The sequence below is a fragment of the Ctenopharyngodon idella genome, chromosome 17, assembly GCF_019924925.1.
Source record: "Ctenopharyngodon idella isolate HZGC_01 chromosome 17, HZGC01, whole genome shotgun sequence".
Classification (NCBI taxonomy): domain Eukaryota; kingdom Metazoa; phylum Chordata; class Actinopteri; order Cypriniformes; family Xenocyprididae; genus Ctenopharyngodon; species Ctenopharyngodon idella.
In genome coordinates, this window is record NC_067236.1 from 34,504,160 (window position 1) to 34,529,209 (window position 25,050).

Genomic DNA, 25,050 nt, shown 5'->3' on the forward strand with positions numbered 1-25,050 from the left:
CCTGTTTCACCCCAAAATCCAAAATCAAGAAAACGAAATTATAATCAAATTATAATGGAAAATAAAGGCTCAATAAGATTTAATGCATTGTAATGCTGCATTATTACCATAAAGCAAAAAGAGTATGTATTTTTACTCCAGTATAGTAAAAAAAAACTGTATTACATTAATAAGAATATATTGTGATAACTCCAAAACCTCCAAAATAAAACATCTGGATAAATTAATGAGAAATTATTGTTGGGGGGTGGGGTGACCTTTATATGTTTACATTTTCACTGGCAGAAGGACAGGAATTGGGATTAGGTTTGGGATTTGAACTGAGCAGCATGAATTTTTCCCTTTCAGCTGAAATGAAAGGAATCACGTACTGTATCTCCTGTCTGGAGTTCTGATCGAGAAGGGGCAAGATGACACACACCAACACACGACAGTGACACACATTATTCAGCGCTGGTGCTGACCGCACACACATACACTCTCTCTCTCTCTCTCTCACACACACACACACACGCAAACAACTACAGCAGTGTGTGACATCAATGTTTTGAGTGACATTTAGTATCTGGGTTGCAGAAGATGTTCCATAAAAGAGTCATGAGCAAATCTGTGAAAGCTGAAAAATTCATGTGGCGAGAGGTAAAAACAAAGCACCGCTGTTATTATTTGTTAATAAGATAACACAGCTAATGAGGGAGCCGCTATTTACAGCCTGCTTTTGCTCTTTTTAAACATTCTGTCAGACAAACAGTGCCGACTTTACAGGATTCGACAGTATTTTAAGGCATCATGGGTAGTTTCACACAGTTCAGAGTTGGATGTGAGGTATTCGACTTGTTATCTCTGACTGCTAATCAACATTCAACCATTTCCTGATGATTGGAATATGACTTACTGCACAACAAAATACTTTTAGCTTGACATCACTTGTGAAAAAGAAGTACATTTTACTACACTTTTTAAAAGACAGAAATAAATACACTTTAGAAATTAAGAATATACTTAAGTGTCAACTGAATGTAATGTTTTTGGTCACTTAATTGCAATTGAATATGTTCTATATAGAATATATTCTATACTGCACACATATGGAAAAGAGTTATGCAATATTAGGCAAATTCACATGTATTTCAGATTCCCTTTCACTTAAGATGATGCCTTGTTAGGTAGCAGTCTATGTAGACAGTAGACTCACTAGGTTTTGTAATAGAGCTGAAGTGTTTTGTTATACCAAACCAGAAACAATCTCATATTTACATTCATATTTACATATCATATCATATTTAGCAATGGCTCTTTGAATAACGGGGTGTCACCCTATATTACAAATATCCCACTATACTGTCATTTATGGTTCTGTTGTTGTATAAACTCATCCGTAAACCAGCCAATGATGGATTGATACTCTACCCAACTGCCTGAACGCAAAGTAATTATGGGAACAGTAAATAGATTATCGATATTACTTATATAGTGTGTGCTAGCAAAGCGCTGGTGAAGGGGATAAGCAGAGCAAAACCAGATTAGGGCGTGAATAATGTGCGCGGCTGAATAACCGCATAACTCTGTCGCAGTACTGATGTGAAGCAGATATGGTTGTGAGAAATCAGGTTCCTTATGCAGAGACAGCTTTCTGAGCAGATTGTATTGGTCAGGGTATTGAATGTTGTTGGAAAGGTCACTCACGCTGAATAAAGGCCCGTTCACACCAAGGATGATAAAGATATCGTTCTAAAAATCGTTCTAAATATAAAGCAATAGCAGAGTTCACATCACAGCTAACAATAACGGTTCAGAGAAGCAATATAGTTGGAATAACTTTCACAACAAACATTTCAAACACTGACAGCCAATCAGAATCCAACAGATTTTAAAGAGCTTGAGTATTTAAAGTGGCAGCGTTCACTATTATCAAGAACAGAACACTATCTTGCGTTGGTGTGGATGCATTATAGTTATTGTTATAGTTATCTTTATAGTCATCGTTCTTTGTGTGAACAGGCCTTAAAGGGGTGGTTGATTATGATTTCACTTTTTTAACATTAGTTAGTGTGTAATGTTGCTGTTTGAGCATAAACAACATCTGCAAAGTTACTGTTTTTGTGTGTGTCCCTTTAAATGCAAATGAGCTGCTGCTCCCGCCCCCTTTCCAGAAGAGGGCGGAGCTTTAACAGCTCAACAACAACAAAGCTGGAGAATCTCACGCAGCCAAAATGAGGATTGTCAGTAACGGTGTTCAGCCTTACATTGTTCAAACCGGAGTCGACACTGATGGAGAGACTCAGGAAGAAGTTACAACTTTTAGACGTTTCTGAATGGTTAGTGGATAAATTTATGTAGTTGCTGTGGAGTTGATTCAACTCATCCACTAGCATGTGCCGTCACGTTAATCTTTTGTGCAAAACCCGTATGGACGCCCACTATACATAGCGTAGCTGTTTGCCAATCAGAGTCATACACACCAGGCTAACGTTATGATTGCTATCAAATGCTGTGAATGGTCTAATATTTTTTCCAAAATATCGCTCGGACAGAAATGCTCCTTTTTTGTCAATCGATCTTGTCAAGGTCAACTTCAGGCTATCCAAGCTAACGAGACTCTAAATAGTGTTCAGAGCTCGTCTGTGCAGCCAACGACAGAACAGTTAACATGCTTTGATCCAACTTTTGTCATGGTGTTAGAACTGGTACACCGCTGTTGCTTGCGAAAACAAAATGGCAGCGCCGTGGGTGGAAACGTGCAGATTAAGGGGTGGTAATATTATAATAAGATCCCCTTCCTACGTCACTAGAGGAGCGAAATCTGAGTGGCTCATTTTTTCACATTCTTGCAGAGAAAGACTTACCAAAACAAAGTTACTGGGTTGTCCTTTTTCACGTTTTCTAGGTTGGTAGATGAACCGGGGACCTGATTATAGCACTTAAACATGGAAAAAGTCAGATTTTCATGATATGTTCCCTTTAAAGTGATATGGAGGAGATTAGGAAGAGAAACGGTTAGACAGTCTTGGCATTAGTGACAGCACTGACTAGTAGAAGAGATTAACACCAGTGCCATGCACCAACATAAATTACACACTTTTTAAACTACACATCCTCAGCATGAGTCTCCCCGTTTCAGTGGAAATGACGTCAGCACATTGCATGCAGTAAAATAAAGTGAAACCAATATATTCGTGTCTCTGACATCTTTGCCTTTTTAACATTAACAGAACTGCTGTTATTCTGTACTGTATGATGTCATTTACAATGAGTTTCCTCAACCTCTCTTCACTCACTTGAAGCATTGTTTTATCATTAGAGTTTTTATTTTAGTTTGAATTAGTTTTTATTTACATTTTTAGTCATTTTTTTGTTTTTGTCATTTTTATTAGATTTTGTCTTTTTTTGTCTATAATACATTTAAAATATATATTTATTTATTTATTTATTTTTTATTTATTTTTTTATTTAAGTTAATGTTTATTTTAACACTATTTTAACACTTTTTTTGTATGGTTTTAGTTGCCCCGTGTGTCTACCTTTCCAACAATCGTTGCTATTCGTTTTTTGTTTTTGTTTTTTTCAGATGACCATTAGTAGTTATTTGATTGCGGGTCATTCTTTTTGAGCTGTAACTTAAAGCAGTAGGTACTGCTTTTTGTTATTTGTTTCTTTATCAGTTGTTGTGTTGCTATTTGTTCTTTTCTTCCTAGAGAGCATGAATACGGGTCCTTCTCATTTCCATAGCTGCAGCCGGCTCCAATAATTGCCTTTCCTTGGCGCGAGTGTGTAAGTAGAGCGCTTTGGTCCTGATGTATACCTCATTTAGATTCCGCGGACGGTCTGTGGGTTGTATTATTCATACCTTGACAGATAGCGCTCGCTAAAAGCTTTGGCACGCGGCCAGGCTGGCAGGGCGGGATTTCAGGTGGACAAACTGGCTTGATAGCCGAGCGCTGGACGTCTCTAGCTGTGGGAGAAAGGCAGAATAAGAGCGAAAGAGAGAGACGGGGTTTCCAAATAAACGCTGGGAGCAAGTTGGACTGACAAGCTGGCACATCCTCACCCAACCCCTCAGTCTCACCACTCTATCAGTAGAGCTAGTCAAGCAGCACTGCCTGTAAGGTACATTAATCACTGCGCAGCCCCTCCCGCGCTATCACAGCCCACCACCGCAAAACACATTTCCATATTTAATGGAGGCTTAATGTGATTGAATGACTGCATGGAGGAAACCAAATTGCATAGGGAGGTCTACTAACAATAGGCAGTGAGCGGCGTCTAATCAAGTGCTATTGTCAGATACCTGTAATGGGGTCCACATGATGCCGAAGTATTCCACTTTCAAAAGAAAGGCTACGTACCTACATTTCATTTTTCATTCTGGGTTCATTTTGAAAATCTATCCATTTATCTTGCGTCTGGTGTAGAGGAAGTGTTTATGCTGAGTGTTTCCTGCGTTTTTACTGATTATAGCTCTGTTCCAAAATTTTTACATGCGCGCTCACAACTTCACAGATTCATGTATTCGAACTGCATATGAAATCTCCATCCATTTGGATTACACCGTTTTAACACAAACAAACTAGACATGCAATAAGAAAAAATCTTTGCATATTAACTATTTGCATTTGATTTTACTTAAATAATCATATTTTCATAATGCATTTATTCAAATTGCTTAAAATCACCATAAATCATTTCATTGTGAAAACAATTAAATGTAGCGAGTTAATTAGTTTGAACAGTTAAAATATGACTAGCTGTGGAATAAGCAATATTCAGTTCAAATGTATGAGATTGAAACAAATTTGATTTATTGATGATAAACATGTAAACCTGGTTATTGTGTATTTAAACCAAACTCAGTGTATTAGTACTGTTACAGAAATCTTACCTTCCTGTTACCTGTTTCATTTATGTATGACTGAAAAAAAAAAAAATTGCATCCCATTAAGTTTATTAGTTTGTTAGTCCAAAAGGATGAAAATTTTATATGCATTTCAAATAATTTAGGCCTAAGCATTTTATTAAGTGCAGCAAAATCGTGCTGCCTTTTTAGATACCTTAATTTTGGCCAAAATCTCAGGCTTCATGCATGTATTCCTCATGGATTAGACCAGGGTTTCTCAAATTGGGGTTTGTAAGCTATATACGTAAATAAGATAATATGCTATATGTGTAAAATTCTGCACTGTTTATCTACATCATTTACATTTTCAATGATCAGTAATTCCTCCAAGTAACTGAAAAATTGGTAACATCTAAATACAATTTTATCACTGAATCCACCTAAATAAATTAATTTATTCTAACAAAACTCATTTTATGTGTTAAATCAGGTAGAAGTAGGAAACAATTGAAAGCTGCCACTTTTTACTGTGTCTTTACCTGTATTGCTGAAGCAGTGAATGTGATTTCCCATACTAAGTTGAGTTGTGTGGCTTAGTGATTAAACATCTGTTGATTAGTTAAAGATTGTAAGTTTAAACCCAGATGGTGGTGATTAAACACTAAATGCTGATTTATTACCACTGTGCCCCTGAGGCACCTACACCTGTCTGTGTGTAAATACTGTATTTTCAGTGACAGTAATCTATCACATTTGATGCATTCTTTTACACATAATATTATCATTGCTAAAACTTGGTTCATATGGTTAAAAATAAACAATTAATTTAATCAGAAGGCCAGCGAACAGAAATTGTGTTTATTTAAACATTTAGTTCAGTCATGAAACTCTAGATGGCGCAGACTTATAGGTCCTTGATCACATCATTTACTACGCGGCTGATTGGCCTCTGCTGGTCCTGCAGCCAATGAGATTACTTGCTCAACATTTAAATTGGTTCAGTGTTCGCTGATCCTACAGCACATTGTCAGAGTTTGTCTGAAACCCTCCACCTCCCCAGCTCCACCTGTCAAAATCTGCAGCAGCAGCATATCTTACAGCAGTGTGTCTGTGTATCTGTTGGCCATAGCACATTTTTCTAGTGGTCTAGTCCATTGTGATGGAAATGTTGTGGTTGTGAACACACTTGGTGCTCATATACACCATAGCATGGGCACCAGACAATATACTGATGCATTTCACCATGTGAGATGTTTCCAGTGTGCTGGTGCAGCTGTTTCCCAGAGCTGATACCTAAATAAGACTGACTAGAGTTTCCAATTTTGTTGAAAACCTTATCATTTCTATGCAGTTTTCGTGCAGTTTCTAGTGCTGCAGTTCAACGAGAGTTAAATATGATAAAGCGCCTGTCAGATGCATTTCTCCAGGTTGGTTGCTGAAAGCATGTCTTTGACCTTCATTGACTTTAACCATTCTCTGCAAGAAGCTTTTTTTTTTTTTTTTTAATGGTAGTCGAGCACAGATATGTATGATCATACGAGAACACTCAAGCTCTTCCGTTTGGCTTTTCTGTTCGAGTCATTTTGAAGCAGAATTGTGTTAGATCTAATGTTGTGCTTATACCTCTCAGCCTCTCTCCATCCTCCTGTACTCCAATCACTCCTGCTGGCTTCCTCGTTGTCTGCCTGCCAAGATGGCAAATCCCACTTGGATTTGAGCCGGAGATCACCATGGTGACGGCACTCTTGCCGCTCGCGCATATAGATGGCAGTGTAGTGGCACAGCGAGAGATGCTTTTACACCAGCAGTCGGAGCATGCACACATCTGACAGATCGTTCACTCTGATGCCCTGTCTCCATTCAGACACGCAGAGATATGCAAATAATGGCAACGACAAGCTAAAGCTGCTGTTAAATTTAGCATATGAATTTATGAAGTTGATGTTTAGTCATATTTCATATCGTTATAGTTCTTCAGTTACAGTACTTCATGTGTCTCTTTTCATTATATATCTTGTGGTCTTCATTTAGAGCTTTTCCTTGACAATCAGACGACTCTTAAAGATAGTAATTGTTAAGAAATGATATAGATTATGGAGAAATAAACTCTGTAACCACACCTAACATGCCGAAATACACTGAGAAAGGTGACCCTCACCATACATAATTACAGTAAAACACTTCTTATAGAAAGCTATTATGAGTACAGTCTCATCTCATGTGGGTGTTCACCTCACAGACTCTTCACAAAACACAAAAAAAACCTTTTTTAAATCAGCACCAAACTTCTGAATGTCCTCTACTCTCTGTGTAAGGAAGAACGTACAGCCAGCCATCATTATTGCAAAATAAACCGCAACAGGGTTATTAGGTTGCCTGTGCAACATAGAAAGGTTTATTTTTCAATAATAACCAGCTGATCATTCATTATGTATAGTAATCACAGAATGACAGGATTGACCAACCAGAGTCAAGTATTCCTGAAGCCATGTAATAAGAAATATGACACTTCATCCCACATTTGTTGGAAATCATGAATACCATGCTGCAACATTCATTATAACTATGTCAGTTTAGTTCTCAGCCTGTTCGATGTATCTTTGAAAACCGTGTGTGCAGCAAGGCCTAAATCGCTCCTTATTGGACTGACATGAATGCGGTAAGACAGACGTGGTATAACCCGTCGCACCACTAGTGCTGTCCGTCTCCACCTTCCCCTCTCGCTGTCGGTCTGACCGTTCACACCAGGCCTGCGGGGAACGGCACCTGATTTATTTGGAAGGCCGTCAGACAGGATGAGTGGCATTTTAATGTGCTTTTGTGATGTTTGGTCACAGGCACTATTGATCACGGCGCGGAGGAGTCATCCCTGGAGAGCCGGGGGTGCCGCGCGTGATGTCAGCCCTGGAATGAGTTGCCGGTCGTGGTCTCCCAAATGAAATAGTGCCCTGTTGGAAGGGTCAGCCCAATAAACTCACATTCTAGGGAGATGGAACCTGCCAATCGGCTCGACAGCTGACAGATGGACACTGGGTAATTTGGGCCTGAGCTGTGCTGCCTGTCCATGTGAGGAGACTGGGTAAAACGTGTGTGTTTCTGTGGTAGGGAGGAAAGATAGACATGGTGGAATTGGTGGTGACATACTCTGGAAAGGCTTTTTAGATAGATAGATAGATTGATCGACCAACTAGACTGACTGACAGATAGATAGATAGATAGATAGATAGATAGATAGATAGATAGATAACAGTAGTTTTCAGGTATAGGAACTGAATAAAGTAGCTAATCGAAGTTAAAACAATATTGCATATAATCTTCACTGTATAAATTAAATAAAGATTAATCATTATTAATTATTAATTAAGTTACAAAAGGTATTCAGTCAAGAGCAGTGATATTTCCTTGTCTTTTGTTGTTTGATTAACATTAAAAGCACATTCAGACAGCAGGAATATTAGGCTGCTGTCACTTTAAGACATAATGCGCGGATCAGTACACTGATACTGAACACATGCGTGCGTTCTCGAGTGTTTAAGTTCACGTAAGACATAACCTACTATGTTTGCTAGGATACTCGATAGACGGGCATGTTGACATAATTTTTGTGTAAATTTGTCTGTTCAAGATCAAGACTTGAAAGAGAAGCAAACATCGTGTGTTGTTCAGGTCTCACCTGCGCTGGCGCTGTCAACACCCGGCTGATGACTGCTCATATAGAGCGTACGGCACTCACATTGAACAAAGTTTAGGGGAAGCTAGAATGCGTATGTATGTCAAATGTACATTAACTTCTTGTTTATGTAACTGTTATATAACAATGCTGCTTTCTTTTTACTCCAGTAACATCTGGCCCAAGCCATCGTCTCTATTTGTGATGTTTTGAAATTTAACGGAAGCTTGATTACATCTTTTACACTAGCTGAGCAAATCCTGTATCTGTGGCGTAAGGAAGTAATTCAAGACACAAGAGAGACTTCCTTGGTTTTTCCTTACTAATTTACATACTTTTTAGTTGAATGGTTGTATAAAACCAGCATCACAATAATTTGCTTTAATTTAATTTACTGTGGCTGTGACCAACATAAAAATACCATGTGGGAAATGGAATTATTGCTATATGTTTTTAGACATGTATCACCTTGCAATAGTCATGAATACATAAATTAATCATTCAGTAGTCTGTATATATATATGAGCAATGTCACACGAGTAGCCATAGCACACGGCTACAAGTGTGATATTGAGTTTATACAACAGTTCGACGGCACAAGTGAGTATATAAATAAGAACAACAATGGAGTGTCTTTAAAAAAAGAAGAAACGTTGAGTCGCTTCATCGAAACTCACTGTAATATGTAGAGTATAATGAGAGAGAGATCGACTAAACAAGTGTTTTACCTGCATCTGATACAGCATTCATTCTTCAGGTCGATGTCTATAATATTATATCAGTTATAAAGAAATCAGTTTGAATGTCCTCTGAGGAAAGTGACATCTTTGTCTTTGTCCTTTTAAAAGTTAAGGGGATTTCCCACAGCGCTAAAACAACTTCCTTGTTCTGACTCACTCATAAAGAGAGTCTTTGCCTCCATCTAATGGAGTAATAATGTAACTTTCACTGATACTATTGACGGACCCTTTCTTAATACCAAATATTGCATATTATTTAATATAAAATAATATTTATTGAGCAACAATATTTAAATTAACAACAATAGCCATTATAAAACACAAACACAAGCAAACAATAAACACAATCAAATAAAAAACGCAAGCAAACAATTCAGTCAAACGTACAAAAGCAGCGCTCCAGTACAGGATTTAAGTAAAATATAGCCTAAGGGCCAGATTTGCTAACAGCTTGCATTAAAAAACTACTGTCAGGATTTACTAAAGACACGCAGTGCAAATTTAGCGCTGAAAAAAGGCATGGACTGAGTTGTTTTTGTGGCTGAACTTATTGCATATGCATTTTTAGGAGTTTCCCTTTCAGACGCAAAAGTTATGGGAGGAGAGTATTTAAATGAATCACGATTTACTAATGTTTGCGCTAGTCAATTTACTGGTATTTGCGCCATTATTTATGCCCCCAAAAAAGCATGTCTTAAACCATTTTGCGATATGAAAATTAGCAGTCTTAGCAGTTGTTGCTGCTAGGAGGATACAACGCAGAGAACAGAGAGCGCGTGGTAGAAGAGAGAAAATATTTTCCACTCGTATTAATATACGTTATCCGTATATTACATGTAACAAGTTGACCTGTGTCGACCCACACCTGATGAGCATCAGCTCTGCTTATTTGCGACCCAACGCTAATTTGCGCTGCTCTTGTTAGATTGCGTTGGTCATTATGTAAATGATTTGACTGCGTCTGTGTTCTTTAATTTGCGTGTCAGCAGTAGATCACGTGCAAAACTTGCCACTCCCATCAGCCCATTTGTGGAATTACGATCTCACGCTAATTCACCCCATTTAGTAAATCTGGCCCTATATATAAAGTTATGAAATTTAATTTTCCCCTTAACCCAAATCGTTTTGATCTGGAACAATAGATTAATAAGACCAAGGATTGCTCGTTTGATATACCTCAAATGAATTATAATTTTAACCACTATCTACATAAAAGCCAGCGGGAAATTCCCGAAGCACTGGCCGAGATGAAGCTGTTCTCAGCGGGTACATGAGCACTGAACGACCGCTGACGGCCTGGAGCTCACATCTGCGAATGCGTGATTTGCTCGACCGCCATGTCAGTCGCCGCAAGCAGAGTGATACAAACAGTTAAACTGTACCAGTGCTGATACTGTGAGAATATCACACAGCTCTCAGCCAATCAGATTCAAGAACCAGAAAGAACTGTTGTATATATATATATATATGGTATTACCATTGGTTATGTGACTGTACAAGGCTGCTTAGTAGCTGATTTTGCTGATTTAGCTTATTAACAACAAAGCACACATACTTATACAGTAATTCAAATTATAAGTGCCTCAATTCTAAACATGTACATTTATTTACAATTTTTGGTATGTTGTTCATAATAAAATATTTATCCCATTGAAAATATTAGCAATTTTACAGTTAGCCGGCTGTGTGCTAGGCTGAAGTATTAAGGGTAAAGGATTGTTACTCACTCTCTCCGGCTCAAATGAAAAAGAAATCATGTCCGCTGGTCTGAACACTGGATCAATACGCTGATTATTGGATGATAAAATCACCTGCTCCTGCTGCCGGGAGGATCTATAAGATATATATATATTTGCTGAAGGTATAAAATGCAATTAATCACCTCTTAATCTCACAGCTGCAAGGTATTGTGTGTGTGTGTGTGTGTGTCTACAATGTTACAAAACTCAAAAAGTGAATCTCTCCAACAGAAGACACCTGCCTGAAACACCTCGTTGGTAGTCCTGCCATTATTTCCTTGACTTAGCTATGCCATCAAGTTACATATTTCCATACACATACACTTCTGCTGCAAGAGCAAAAAACATTGTATGGACTTCCAATACTGATGCCATAGATAACATACTGTAGATATAATACTTTTACAGCTGCTCATGAAGCCTCGGTAAGGGGCTTTATATTTTCGACACATGCTTTAAATGGCTGACCAATCACAACACAGCTGACCAATCAGAACAGACTTGGCTTTTCAGAAAGGCGGGATTTAAAGAGACAGGAACCGTAACAGAGCGTTATACAGAGTATATACAGTACGAAAAAACTTCAAATCCTGTAAACGTATACTACTAGACCCCCAAAATAAATGGGGATAATGTGGGCACTTTAAATATACTGTCTCATGGTTTTGTTGTTTTTCATTGCAGATTGAATATGGTGTCTCCCCTGACTAGGGTCTATTGATTGTGCCTGTGTAACCCATAAATGATTTGGCACACAGACTGCTATATTTGTCCCAATTCAGATCTCCTTCAGCCTGTGCGCTGTAAATGATGTACCTTGGTCTTGAGTCCGCTGGACTGTGCTAATTTCTGGCAGTTCACAAGCCAGTTTTCTAATTGCCTTTTTCTTATCTCTCCTTGTCCAGTGTGTACGGCTGTCCTGTCGCCAAGAAGAGAAAACCCCTGGAGACTCACGCCCTGGAGCCCTCGGCCAAGAGGAAGGTCTTCCTAACAGTCGTAGACCAGCAGTCAATGGAGAAATGCTACAGGACACACAAAATGGAGGAGATGGATGAAAAAGAAGAGGAAGAAGAGGAGGAGGAGGAGGAGGAGGAAGAGGAGGAAAAGGAAGAAGAAGAGGAAGCGGAGGAGGAATATACAGACAACGAGGACCAATATGATCAGGAAGAGGTAGAAGTGATTAATGGAGAAGAGGAAGAGGTGGAGCAGGAAGAAGAGGAAGTGGTGGAGGAGGAAGAGGAAGAAGGCGTAGAAAGAGAGGGGGAGGATGATGAAGAAGAGGATGAGGTGGAGGAAGATGAGGAAGAGGATGAGGAGCAAATTCAAGAAATAGGTGAGGATTCAAATAAATGCATTAAAGGTGGACTTGGTTTGAGTTATTATGCAGTCATTTGGCTCCCAGTTTTAACCCTGTAAAGCCTGACAAACTACATAAGAATCAGAAAAATCTTTATTTATTTATTTTATGGAACAGTATATATATAAGTTTTCATCACATTTGGAGGCTTTAGAAATGTATCAGATATGATGCAGAAGGCTTTATAGGGTTAATCTGGCATCAGAATGTTTTATTTTTGGGTTTAGAAACAAAACCAGACCTGAATGTGAAGTGAGTATTTCAGCCTCCAGAGGGGTAGAGGAGGTTATTTGGCAGTTAGGCATCTTTGGAAGAAGGTCACCGTAATTTGAGGTGCAGTTGGATGATTTTGCGGTGACCTTCACTACGGTCTCAGTATCAGGCTAAAAACAGCCCTCTCAAACAGAGGTGCTCAGTTCCTACTGAAGGTGAGCTCTGGCAGGACCAATGCCCTCAAATATAGCAACAGTCAGATTCCTACAAAAAGTGTCAAAACTTATATATGTTTTCCATCATTTAATCTGAACAATAATGGTTCTACTGTTACCCCCGATCTGAAATACAGTGTGTGTTTACAGTCTTGCAGAAAGCATCATGATATTTATTGCTTCTAATCATAACATGCTACTGGAAGTGAGCGATATGACCAGAATCTTAAATCACGATATGAGTAATTTTTTTCATGATAATGAAATATATCATGATATAGTTATTTTTGCTTTAAATAAAGTTTTTTTGATATAAAATTTTTTGATACCATTAAAATTTCATAATTCTTGTCACCATTTTCAATATCACAATAAAAGTAATAAGTAAAAAAAATGATAAAGAAAGAACAAAGAAACTGATTACAAGCATATAGGAAAACAAACTACAATAGAACAAAGACACAAATGAAATATACCTGGAAAAACTTCAAACAATAGAAATACGAAATACTACATAAATTGTACAAGATAATCAAATGCATAAAAAATACTGTATAATATTACACAAAATAATATTGTGTAAATTAAATATACATTTATTCTTACTATTCTTAAAAAAGTGTTTCAGTCAAGACTGCAAAGAGATTTTCTGTTTTTTGTTGTTTGATTAACATTAATGACAGACGACAGCAGGTATATCTGGTCACTTTAGGACCGACTGCATGGATCCAGTATACTCGTGCGTTTTCTTTCTCAACTGTTTACGTTCACTCAAGACATAAATGTCTGTGTTTACTTGCAAAGACAGTCACTTTGACACATAAGTATGTGTATTTAACCGTTCAAGCCCAATTAGGTGGCAATTCTGGACACGAGTTGCGCCAAAACTCCCATTTTATTTTATTCTCTTATTTACATCGTGTTTGAACTGTTAGTTATGATGAAAGCATTCGTTAGTGTGCAGAAATTGAGTTACAGTGACGAGATCACTGCTTTCATGATCTCAACATCATGTCTGTGATCGACTACAATGATCATCACTGCAACCTTTCATGCCACGATCTCAATATAATGCTGTAATCAACACTTTTCACGATTAATAACCCTGAGAGCTGTAATAGTAAAAATGTGTTAGAAGTTTTCAAGAGAGTAATACGTAGCTATTTCAAATGGAAAGATGTCGGCCAATCACAGCAGTGGGCGTTTACACTGAAGTCTCACAGCAGACACGCCCCTTAAAACAGAGCGCTCAAATCAGAGGGATAAAATCAGGGTAGGAAAAATGCCTTTTATTTCTAAATTATGACAACTTTTGATGTAAAATTATACTAATATTATAAGTGCACCCCAGGAAACATTATAAAACAATAAAACAACACAGTTCATGACCCCTTTAAACACAAACAGCGACTTTTGGCCGGGCAGTGTATATGTATATGTGGCTGTGATTTTTTCCCCCATATCAGAAATTATTATATAGGTGTAAACATCATTAAATACTTATAAAGACTGTAAGAAAAACTTCCATCTGTTTCTACCAGATGGAAATGACATAAAGGCCTTTGAGGGCTACCTCAGATTAGATTGTAAGAAACATCAGAGCATTTAATATTTTAAAACTTCACGTTATGTGACTACGTTCAACGTCTGAGATTTTTCCTTTTAATTATGTCAGTAAGTCATGGAGAAAAGAATAGCCTAATTTCCTGAGAATTTGTATTACAGTTAGAATTAATGGCCACAGGTTTTTGCTAAACAAATCTAACTTAACATAAGTACACAAGATGCCATTCTTGTTGCCTGCAAATGGTTTGAGTATTTGTTTGAGCTGGTGGCTCAGGTCTGGTGGTCTGTGAATGTCTGCTAAATAAGGGAGTAGGCGTGAGATGTGTCTCAGGCCCTTCAGACAGCTCAGCCAGCCACACGCTCCCTCCAATCAGACCTGACAGAGCCTTCTAGTCTAATTAACAATCAAACGCCCACATGTATTGGCACTGGCCCTGTTTTCTGTGCTGTTTTCTTACCTAAGATATTGGCTTTGTCTCAAAACCTAGTGAGCTGACTACATGAACAGTTGTCGACAGCATGTTAATTAAATTAGAGCCTTTATAAGTAACTGATTTTGCTCTTCATAAGCACAGCTTCATTAACAGCCAATCCTGCATTCACACTTGACAACATTCTTCTGTTAGCATGTAGCTAGGCTAACGATTCAATACTAATATATACCACTCATAAATACTGAGAAAACCATTACATGGAATTATAATTTGTATTATATTAATTAGATCTTTTATCGCCACTAATTTCTTTGCATTAAAATATTGTCATTGATAAACATGTTTTTCAAATGTATCTGGATTAATGTAGATGTAGCCTAAGGTGGTTATGGCCCTGATGCAAAGGTGGTTTAGACTCAAACATGAGACACTGTTTTGAACCCAGCGTTATCTGTTTAACTTCTACAGTAGTATGAAAATATCTGCTTGTCTTCCACAGACAGTGACCATATGAATTGCAGTCCCAGCAGACCGAGCCCCTCCATGGAGAAGGACAACAACAACAACGATGAATATGACAACTATGATGAACTGGTGGCCAAATCTCTGCTTAACTTGGGCAAGATCGCAGAGGACGCTGCTTACCGGGCCATGACCGAGTCCGAGATGAACAGCAACTCTTCCAACAGTGCAGAAGAGGAAGAGGAGGAGGAGGAGGAAGAAGATGAAGAGGATGATGAAGATGATGACGATGAGGAGGGCTCGAGGAAGGGTGAGCTGAGTCTGGACGTGAACAGTGATGTGGTAAGGGAGACCGTGGACTCTCTGAAGCTCCTGGCGCAGGGTCACGGAGTCACGCTCTCGGAAAACCTCCACGAGAAGCCGTATCAGGACGACGGGGGCGAGAACACGGACTGCAGCAGCATCAACGGGCCCGCGGGCAACGGACTCGGCGGTAAACCCACCAGTAATGGTCAGATGGTGGAGAAGAGCGATGAAGAAGTTTGTCTGAGCAGTTTGGAGTGTCTTCGCAACCAGTGCTTTGACTTGGCGCGCAAGCTAAGCGAAACCAAGCCAGCCGAGCGGCTCAACAATAACCAGCAGGTATGAGTGTTCGTTTAGAATGTTTTCCCTGTGATGACGATAACCGACTGTTAACCCTTAACTGAGATTAGATTAGATATTTATAGAATTAAGAATTAAATCATAATCATAATTAAACTAAATTAGAATGCCTGTGACACATTAAAAATACCAACATGTTTTTTTTCATAAGAAGGGGTTTATTTTTACATGCGCAAATAGCAGCATAAACAACAACAAAACATTCAGGAATATCACATCATCACACACCTGCAGCGCTGCTGTGGACAGAGAAAAACTGACAGAATAAGTAAGCCTACACAAAATATATTTCACTTAAATTACTAACATATTAACGAAACAAAAACACACACTGAATCCTCTGGCGGTGATAGTGCTGTGTATATGTATATATATGTAGTTGCCAAGTTCACAGTTTTCCCACAGAATTGGCCTACATTTTTCTCCGCAGGTTAAAGGTTTGACATATTGCCTAAATTGTATTTGACTAAAATGCTTGTAGTGAAATATTTTACATTCTACCAAAACACTGTGCTAGACGATGAGTTTTATGAGGGTGGCTCCTTTAGAAATTTTCAAGTTGAAACGGTGTATAATGCATAGCAGTGACTGTGAAATATGTGTTTTTGGTATGTGAGTGGTATATTTTGAGTTTGGTGTTTTTGATAGGGTCATTGGGCTGGTTTTAGGCTATTTTTGATTGGCCTTTGGGCTGGTTTTGTTACTCAAACCTGGCAACCTTGATCCGGGATATTACCCAGAAGTGCTAAATTATCGTTCCATGTGTGTATGGAATAAGGGGCCATTCACACAGAACACATTTTTTCCCATTCCACTGTGCTACTTTTCCATTGTTTTTCTATGTAAACATGCGGTAGACAGACGTGTATGACCGTTGCGCTCGCGTCTTTTGCTGCGTCTCGTGCATGACATGGTGTTCTAAAAACGTGGCATGGTGCTAAAGAAAAAAAAATGTCTCTAGACCTTGTGGAGGTTTTTTCATTCCACTTTCCTGCCTCTCGTGTTTTTAACTGCAAAAAAAAAAAAAACACGTTCAATGTGAACCGGCTTTAAAGTGGACCTATAACACCCCTTTCACAAGATGTAATATAAGTCTCTGGTGTCCCCAGAATGTGTCTGTGAAGTTTCAGCTCAAAATCCCCCACAGATCATTTATTATAGCTTGTCAAATTTGCCCCTATTTGGGTGTGAGCAAAAACACACCGTTTTTGTGTGTGTCCCTTTAAATGCAAATGAGCTGCTGCTCCCGCCCCCTTTCCAGAAGAGGGCGGAGCTTTAACAGCTCGTGCTTCGGTCGCTCAACAACAACAAAGCTGGAGAATCTTTGTAGGTGATGTAGGTGACTTTGTTTCTTCAGTATAACACAAATGATGATTTTTAACTCCAACCGTTGTGGTCTGTCAGCCGTATAATGCATGTCAATGGGAACTCAATCTATAAGAGTAAAAAAAACCATGCACAGACAAATCCAAATTAAACCCTGCGGCTCGTGACGACACACTAATGTCCTAAGACACGCAACGATCGGTTTGTGCGAGAAACCGAACAGTATTTATATCATTTTTTTACCTCTAATACACCACTATGTCCAAAAAAATCATCATTTGTGCTCTACTGAAGAAACAAAGTCACCTACATCTTGGATGCCCTGGGGGTAAGCAGATAAACATCAAATTTTCATTTTTGGGTGAACCATCCCATTAATAAAGGCACTTTGAGCACTTGAAGTCAGCATGAAACAGACACCGTGATATTCTTTTCTTCCCTATTGTGCCGTATATACGAGTGAAATGCTTCTGGAGCAAGAACAAATGTAGGGCGGGGCTTGATTTTGTCTGTTGGGAATTGACTGGATGGTTGTGGTTTGTTATTGGTGGATCTCATGTGAGTGACAGGTTGCCCCGCCCTCATCATCAGAGAAGAGAAGAGATGCTGCAAGAGGGAGAAGAAGATATTCTGAATCAAGAATACGACATGAATTTGAAGAAAAAAATTATGTGCACGAATAAATCATTTATAATAAATACTGCAATATTTAGCATTTATCTGCAGTGGCCATATATTTCCTTTTGAAATTTTTATCATTACTTTTTAGTCCCTGCTGAAAAATCCAGCATAATCCAGCATGAATTCCATGTTGGTCCAGGCTGGTTTGTGCTGGTGGACCAGCTGTTCTCAAACAAGACTGAGCTGGTGTATCTGGTCCCAGCATGCAAAACATACCTTATGCTGGTGACCACCAATGCTGGATTTTTCAGCGGGGGTATTAATCAATCCAAATTTGTACTGTCGGTTAACGGTTTATCTGGTATTTATGTGCATCCCCACCAGCAGGCTCATCAGCTTTATCAAGAGGCCCAACAGCAGCAGCAGCATCAGAGTCCTGAGGAGTGCCGCGTCCTCGAGAGGAACTACTCCGACATGGTCAACCTGATGAAGCTCGAGGAGCAGCTCAGCCCGCGCTCCAAGACTTTCTCCAGCTGTGCCGCAGAGCACAAGGGCTTCCAGGACTGCGATGAAGACACAACTTCTGTCACGTCGGACCGCTCAGAGGACGTTTTCGATATGACCAAGGGCAACCTGTCACTGCTGGAGAAGGCCATAGCGCTGGAAACGGAGCGGACTAAAGCTTTGCGGGAAAAAATGGCGTCGGAAGCAGTTAGGAGAGATAGACTGCATTTGCATGATGGTTTGAGGCACAGCTGTGTGGAGGAGAGGAAGGCGCGTCTGCACCACGATGGCCTAAAGAAGCCCTACTACCTTAAAGGTAATCTCATATTACAAAACACACCACCAGCACTAGAACTGATTTGTCTTGAGAGTTAAGTCCCTAATATACTCACGGAAAAGTATCGTTCTTTACTTAGGAGTAAAACAAGTTCAAAATACCTGAGCAGGGGCTTACTGAGACTGACCATTAGATGAATATGTAAATATGTGCACTTTCTTCTCAATAACAAATTAAACACCACAAAAATGAGAAAACAGCAGTAGGAAAGCATCTGATCATAGTGATGTGGATATGTTTGTACCAGCTCTGCAATTCAGCACTCCAGTCAAGTCACGTTACGTTTATTTATACAGCACTTTATACAATCGATTTAAAGCAGCAGTTTTACAGTATTAAACATGAAAAAACAGTCACTGACTCTTTCAATTAGAATTACAGCTTCAGTTTCTACTATAAAGCGTCTCTCCAGTGTGTTCATGTTTTTACTCGCGTCTGACCTCGACTGACTGAACAGAAGAAATGAACCAGAGAAGATTTACATGTCAAAGAAGGCGGAGCCTCAGAGCCACACCCACCTGTTACATCATCACCATGAACCGATGGTAGTTCAAAGGCGTTTATCAAACATTTCACTTTTGCAAGCTGTTTAGAATTACCAAAACAAACTCCAAAGCGAACTTCATTTTGACCTGATTTAGTTTAAAATGACGTCACACCAGATAATTCTTGGACTTCTCTTGAAGCACATGGGGGCCTGTAGAGCACTGGTTCTCAAACATGGGGCCATTATGGGGCCCCAACAAACTTCCAAGGGTGTCTCAAGATGACTTACATTTATTTAAAATAATACAAAACAAGCATTAAAAGAAGCTACAACAACTAAAAATCAAGCCTTCAAATATTGTTGTGAACAATGGGAGGCCCTTGAAGTCAAAGAGGTTGAGATGCTTTAGAGGACAACCCACTTTCATTGTCCTGCTTCACTGAAGTACATAAAAAAATGTTGAAAAGGAACCTCTGCTTTTGGGTCAAGTTAATCAAGTCAGTGATATGACTAAAGTGAATGCAAAATAATAACTTCTCCAATTATATTTAGACTGGCATATGTTTATGCCGCCCATGCAATACACAATTTTAAGCCTGATTTTCCACTCAGTGACAGTTAATGGAGCTCATCTACAAAAGCCTAAAATCGCCTAAAAAGTGACATGAGAAAAATTGGTGTAGGATTTACTTTGAAACAATTTTCAGAATTTTTTAGAAATTGCTAGTAAATTTCACAAATAATTACAAAGAAATACAAAGTAACACTGAATTAAATGTTTTAGTTTCTTTGTTTTATTTAAATAAATCATGTGTGAGTTTTCAAAGATGCGATCCGAGCCAAAGAGATATGAGATGTGTAGAACTGACATCAGCAATGACAAACACAGTATAATCCACTCTGAAAGTCGTTTAGTGTATGGGCAGCATTACTCTAGTAAAAGTAAGTTAACGCACATGCTACCAATTTCCACTCACATTTTCCCTCCTTTTCCCAATTGTTTTCTGGCACTCTCCACTGCACTGTCCCATAAACACGCCAAAAAAGAAAGACTAGGAATAATGGCATGCGATTATGACATTACTGTGTGTAATGTATTAGGATGAAACCTGAGAGTAAAAATATTTAGAAAATTAGTATTCAACAATGTATGTGATTGCAGTTATTTTCTTCTACTCACCCTCATTTCGTTCCAAACTGTATGACTTCCTTCCATTGAACACAAAATAATGTATTTTAAGCTATTTTTCCCATGCAGTGACAAACTACATTTACAGGGCTGTCAAGCTCCAAAAAGAGAGAGAGAGAGAGAGAGAGAGAGGCCATATGCTTTGTGTGAGGAACAGACCACCTCAACTTCATTCACAGCTCAAGCTCTTGTGTGTTGCATGTGTTTACTAGACATCTGAGAACCAATAGTATTTCAAACCTGGCAAGTCTGAAAATATGCATGCAAAAGTTTATTAAATACAGTGCACATATTTTAGACATCTGTGGAAAATATACAACTCATAAAAGGACATTATTTCATTGTATTAGTCAATGTGAGCACCTACATTGCTTTTGGAAGTAGTTTGTACAACATGTGAAATGATTGGTAAAGAAATCCCGGTCTGCCCCAAGATTGGTGTCTTTGCTCTTCTTCCGCCTGCCATATCTTTGAAGTTACATGAACAGAAGTTTGTTAACGTATGTCTATTAAACATACATTATTGCCATACATTGGAAAACTATTCGGGGCTCATCTTTATCACTTTGGATGAAAGGTTCACCTACTCAATCAAACCAAAAAAACAAAAACAAAAAAAAAAAGGTTGAAGATTGATTTTCAGTTTTTAACAACCTAATTTTCAGTCTGTTCTTCACACAAGTTATTGTATGGCTTCAGAAGACTTGGAATATGCTTTTTCATTTCTGGGTGAACTGCTCCTTTAATAATGAAATGATATCACCCTACTCTTATCATCCCCAGAGCAGATAGGTCAGTTTAAGTGGACAGGTTCAGCGCTCTTCTGCATTCCTTTGCTCTGAGAGGATCCCAAACTGACCCCGGGACAAGCTTTCTCAAACATCCCCATGCCTGCAGTGCAAACAGCAGTGGCTTAATGTTGTTCAAACAGGCCAGCATGGCCACATCACAGGCTAAGCTTGTCAGGCATAAGTAATGGCGATCTGCACGGCCGGGAGAACAGCAAACCTCATCCCAGGGACACAGCCTGTGCTCATGCTGCCTATTTATAAACCTCTGCTTGGAAATATAGCTGTGGCACTGGAGATCACTGTACAGAGAAACATACTGGGAAATCAGACAGTGCTGCTTATTCCGATTTTGGTACGATTCCTGGTTTATTCCTGTGTCTCCAGGGACAGAGGAGCAAGATCGAAGGGTTACTGTATCCCCAAAACCGTTAAAATCATATTATATCATATTGCAAGTTCATATTATTATGATTGTGTCATGCATAATCATAAAGCAGGCATTTGAAAATGGCTAAAGGGTTCATTCAAAACTATTTTAATATCATTATTATAGTTTTTATTAAAGAGGCCATATGATGCTATTATTTTGTTTATTGCAAGAATATTTGAACATGCATTAATGTTCAATAAGCACATTATTTTTCACATATTGTACATTATTGCAGTGCCTCTATTCCCAGTCTGTCTGATTTCTACGAAGGCCCTGGACATTTTTTAAAAACTCTCCTTTTGTGGTCCTTAAAAGAAATTGGGGCAATTTTAGCTGCACATAGAAAAATTGTCTTGCAAGTTTTGCTTCATCTCGGCCTTTGTAGAAACCAAACTATATAAAATGATTATCGGCCAATAACGATCAGGTGATCGAAGAACACTTAATAACTTCAGTAACTGTAATAACCATGGTTCAACATGAAATGCTTTCACTGTCTTGGAAAGACTGACTCACTCTTCAAAATTTCTCCTTTTGTGTTTCACAGAAATGTAGTTTAAAATGACATGAGGGTGAGTAAATTATGTCAGAATTGTCATTTTTGGGTGAACGCACCCTTAAAAAACACATGCAAACTTTCATCCGCTGTTCTCCAGATGAGGAAGGGCTGACAGCACGCATGAAAGGACGTTTGGCCGGCATACACAGCAGACACTATCCTTCTAATGGCAGAATAATGAGGGACGCTTGGCCATTACACTGCGATAGCATCTCGCCACGGCAGAAATAGCGGCAGGCGCTGCCTAACCAGGGGGCATTATGATTTATAAAAAGTGTGGAGGCCTGACAGTTATGGAAGGAGCTCTTCCTTAAAGAAGGCACGAGGCGGAGATGGAAATTGAACAGTATCAGTATGACCGATAACAAACGACAGGACCACTGACTGCACATTAATTATCCACAGACGCTATGGTAATGGGGGCCATTTGCTATGCAAAGCATGGCTTGTCCGGAGCCACAATCAATATCCAGCACTTTCTAATATGTATTCCGCTCGGCTTGGCTGTGCTCTCTCCCTCGCTCGTTTGTTTTCTCTCTCTTTGAAATGGCTGCAGAATAGTCTGAGGTTTCAGGGTCTATTAGACGGTTAGAATCGTAAAGTTCACCTATTATGCTTTTTTGGATATTATCTTTCATGTAGTGTGTAATAGAGCTGTTTGTGAATGTAAAAGGTCTGCGAAGTTTTAAAGATCAAAGTGCAGATTAATAGAGTTATTGTCTTCAAAAAGATGTAGGTTTATAACAAATTTGCATAATGCCAGCCTATGATCTTCATTGGCTGAACAGCGTCTACTTTGCCCCTCAATCACTGTAGTTGTATCTGAGACTGGAAGAGTTTGGTTCGTGTTGTTCATGTCCAGAAGACGCTGTTTTCTGCTGCCGAAGCAAATCCACTTTGATGAGATTGATACGGTAAAACTGACGCCATCGTTACTGATCGTATCACTGTGAATAAAGTGCTGAGATTCAGATATGATAATGAAAGTTAAGTTTCTGACACGTGCTGTAAGTGGTCAAACAATCACAACAGACTGAGCCATTTGACCAATCAGAGCAGAGCAGACTCTAGAAAAGGCGGGGTTTAGAGAGACCGAATCCTTGATCGAACCGTTTCAGACACTGAGAGAAAAGAGCTGATGCTGCAGTGGATATTATGAGAAAATTAAAGAGTTTTTTGACCTTGGATGAATGTAAACCTGTTGTAGGAGACTCCAAAACAACATTAGGATCCCTTAAAATAGAATAGGGCACTTTATACACAAATCATACACAAGGGTGAATCTCTCAACAGCTGTCAAGAACATCACATTTCACCTCAAAATTGACATTATGACAACAATACTCTTGTGAAAAACAATTGTATTGAATTAAACCCTAATAATTTGGCAGAACTCAAAAAATTTGAGGAAATCAATTACATAACAATTTTTTTAAGTTAACAAACTCAAAGATGAAATTAGTAAAACTTAACATTTTTGATTTTGCACTACACAAAAACAAGGTTAAATGTAATTTAATTGAAATATCGACTAATCTAACTCATACAATTTGATTGCACGAATATAACTCAAATCTTTAGCAGTTAACACTTGCATGTGCTAATGCAACTGGCAAAGAGACGATCGCTATACGTTTACAAAGCTAAAGTCAGCATCAATCGGATTTTGTACATTATTGGCCCTATTTTAACGATCTAAGCTCATGGTGCAGGTGCACTTAGGGCGTGTTCGAATCCTCTTTTGCTAGTTTAATGATGGAAAAAATGGTTGGCGTGCCAGGCACATGGTCCAAAAGGGTTGTACCTATCCTCTTAATGAGTCATGGGTGTGTTTAGGGCATAACGTGCAATAAACCAATCACAGTGTCATCTCCTATTCCCTTTAAAAGCCAGTTGCACCTGTGCCATGGTGGATCCGCTATTTACAAGACCAGGATTTTGTTGGTCAATGTCACAGTCGGTTTCAGTTTCCTCAAAATAGCAACACGCCAACAATGCACCTGAACACACCTCGTTTTCAGACCAGCACACCCATGGGTGAACAGATGGGCACGAGTGCATTTGATATTTAAACAATGTGGCGCAGGATGTGAAAATGATAACTGCGTCAGGCTGAAACTAGCAAAAATCAATGCTTGTGTCGCATTGCACTGGGTGTATGATAGGGCCCTCTGTCATTATTTTCATGACAATTAAGCATATATCTGTCAGATTTCAGGTAAGGGGAGAGGTGAGAACTCTTTGCGGAGTTGATGGACTTTTTTTAATCAAAAATAAAACAAAAACAAACAAAAACTACCCCTTGGGGGAAAACAGGACCGACTGGACTAGACAGGGAACAACAGGGAGCATGCAAACACAACTACGATACGGTACAGGACTGAGCACACTGGGAGAATATATAGGAAAGGAAATGAGGAGGTTAACAAACGAAAAGCAGATGGGGCAAATAAACCAATAATCAGGAAACAGTGAGAAGTTTTTAAGACAATAGACAGGACTGAGCACATGACACATAGAAACAAACATGACAAGCCATGTGCTCACACCAAACATGACACGAACACACAGCTCTCACCAACTGCAAGTCCACACAAAACATGACAACATGGACAACATGAGCCGTGTGCTACTGAGAACAAGACAACACAAGAACGCCTGGCCAATGAAACCATAAACCAGGCGCTCTACAAAGACACACGAGACAAGAAGACAAGATGAGTGAATGAACACTCAACACGTGCAGTCACAGCAAGAGACAAAACATGGAGCATGAACGTCTGAACCCCGACACTGAACCCAAACCAAACAGAAGTGTCATGATCCGAACACTTCGCACATACAGCATATCACAGAGACAAAAGAGCATACGACCCGAGTGAGGTCTGAACCGTACGCTCACAAGACAGTAGG

At 39.0% G+C, this 25,050-nt stretch overlaps 1 protein-coding gene across 4 annotated transcripts in view; it reads left to right on the forward strand.

Moving 5' to 3' along the window:
- The window catches only part of myt1lb (myelin transcription factor 1-like, b), a 135,584-nt gene that overhangs the window by 65,077 nt on the left and 45,457 nt on the right, over nucleotides 1-25,050 (forward strand). For 3 of the 4 annotated variants that reach the window (XM_051868518.1, XM_051868520.1, XM_051868521.1), the window contains exons 5-7: nucleotides 11,889-12,316; nucleotides 15,268-15,872; nucleotides 18,225-18,660. In XM_051868518.1, the coding sequence (XP_051724478.1) occupies nucleotides 11,889-12,316; nucleotides 15,268-15,872; nucleotides 18,225-18,660 (1,469 nt within the window). The remainder of the gene's footprint in view (nucleotides 1-11,888; nucleotides 12,317-15,267; nucleotides 15,873-18,224; nucleotides 18,661-25,050) is intronic. The other variant, XM_051868519.1, reaches the window with a different exon arrangement.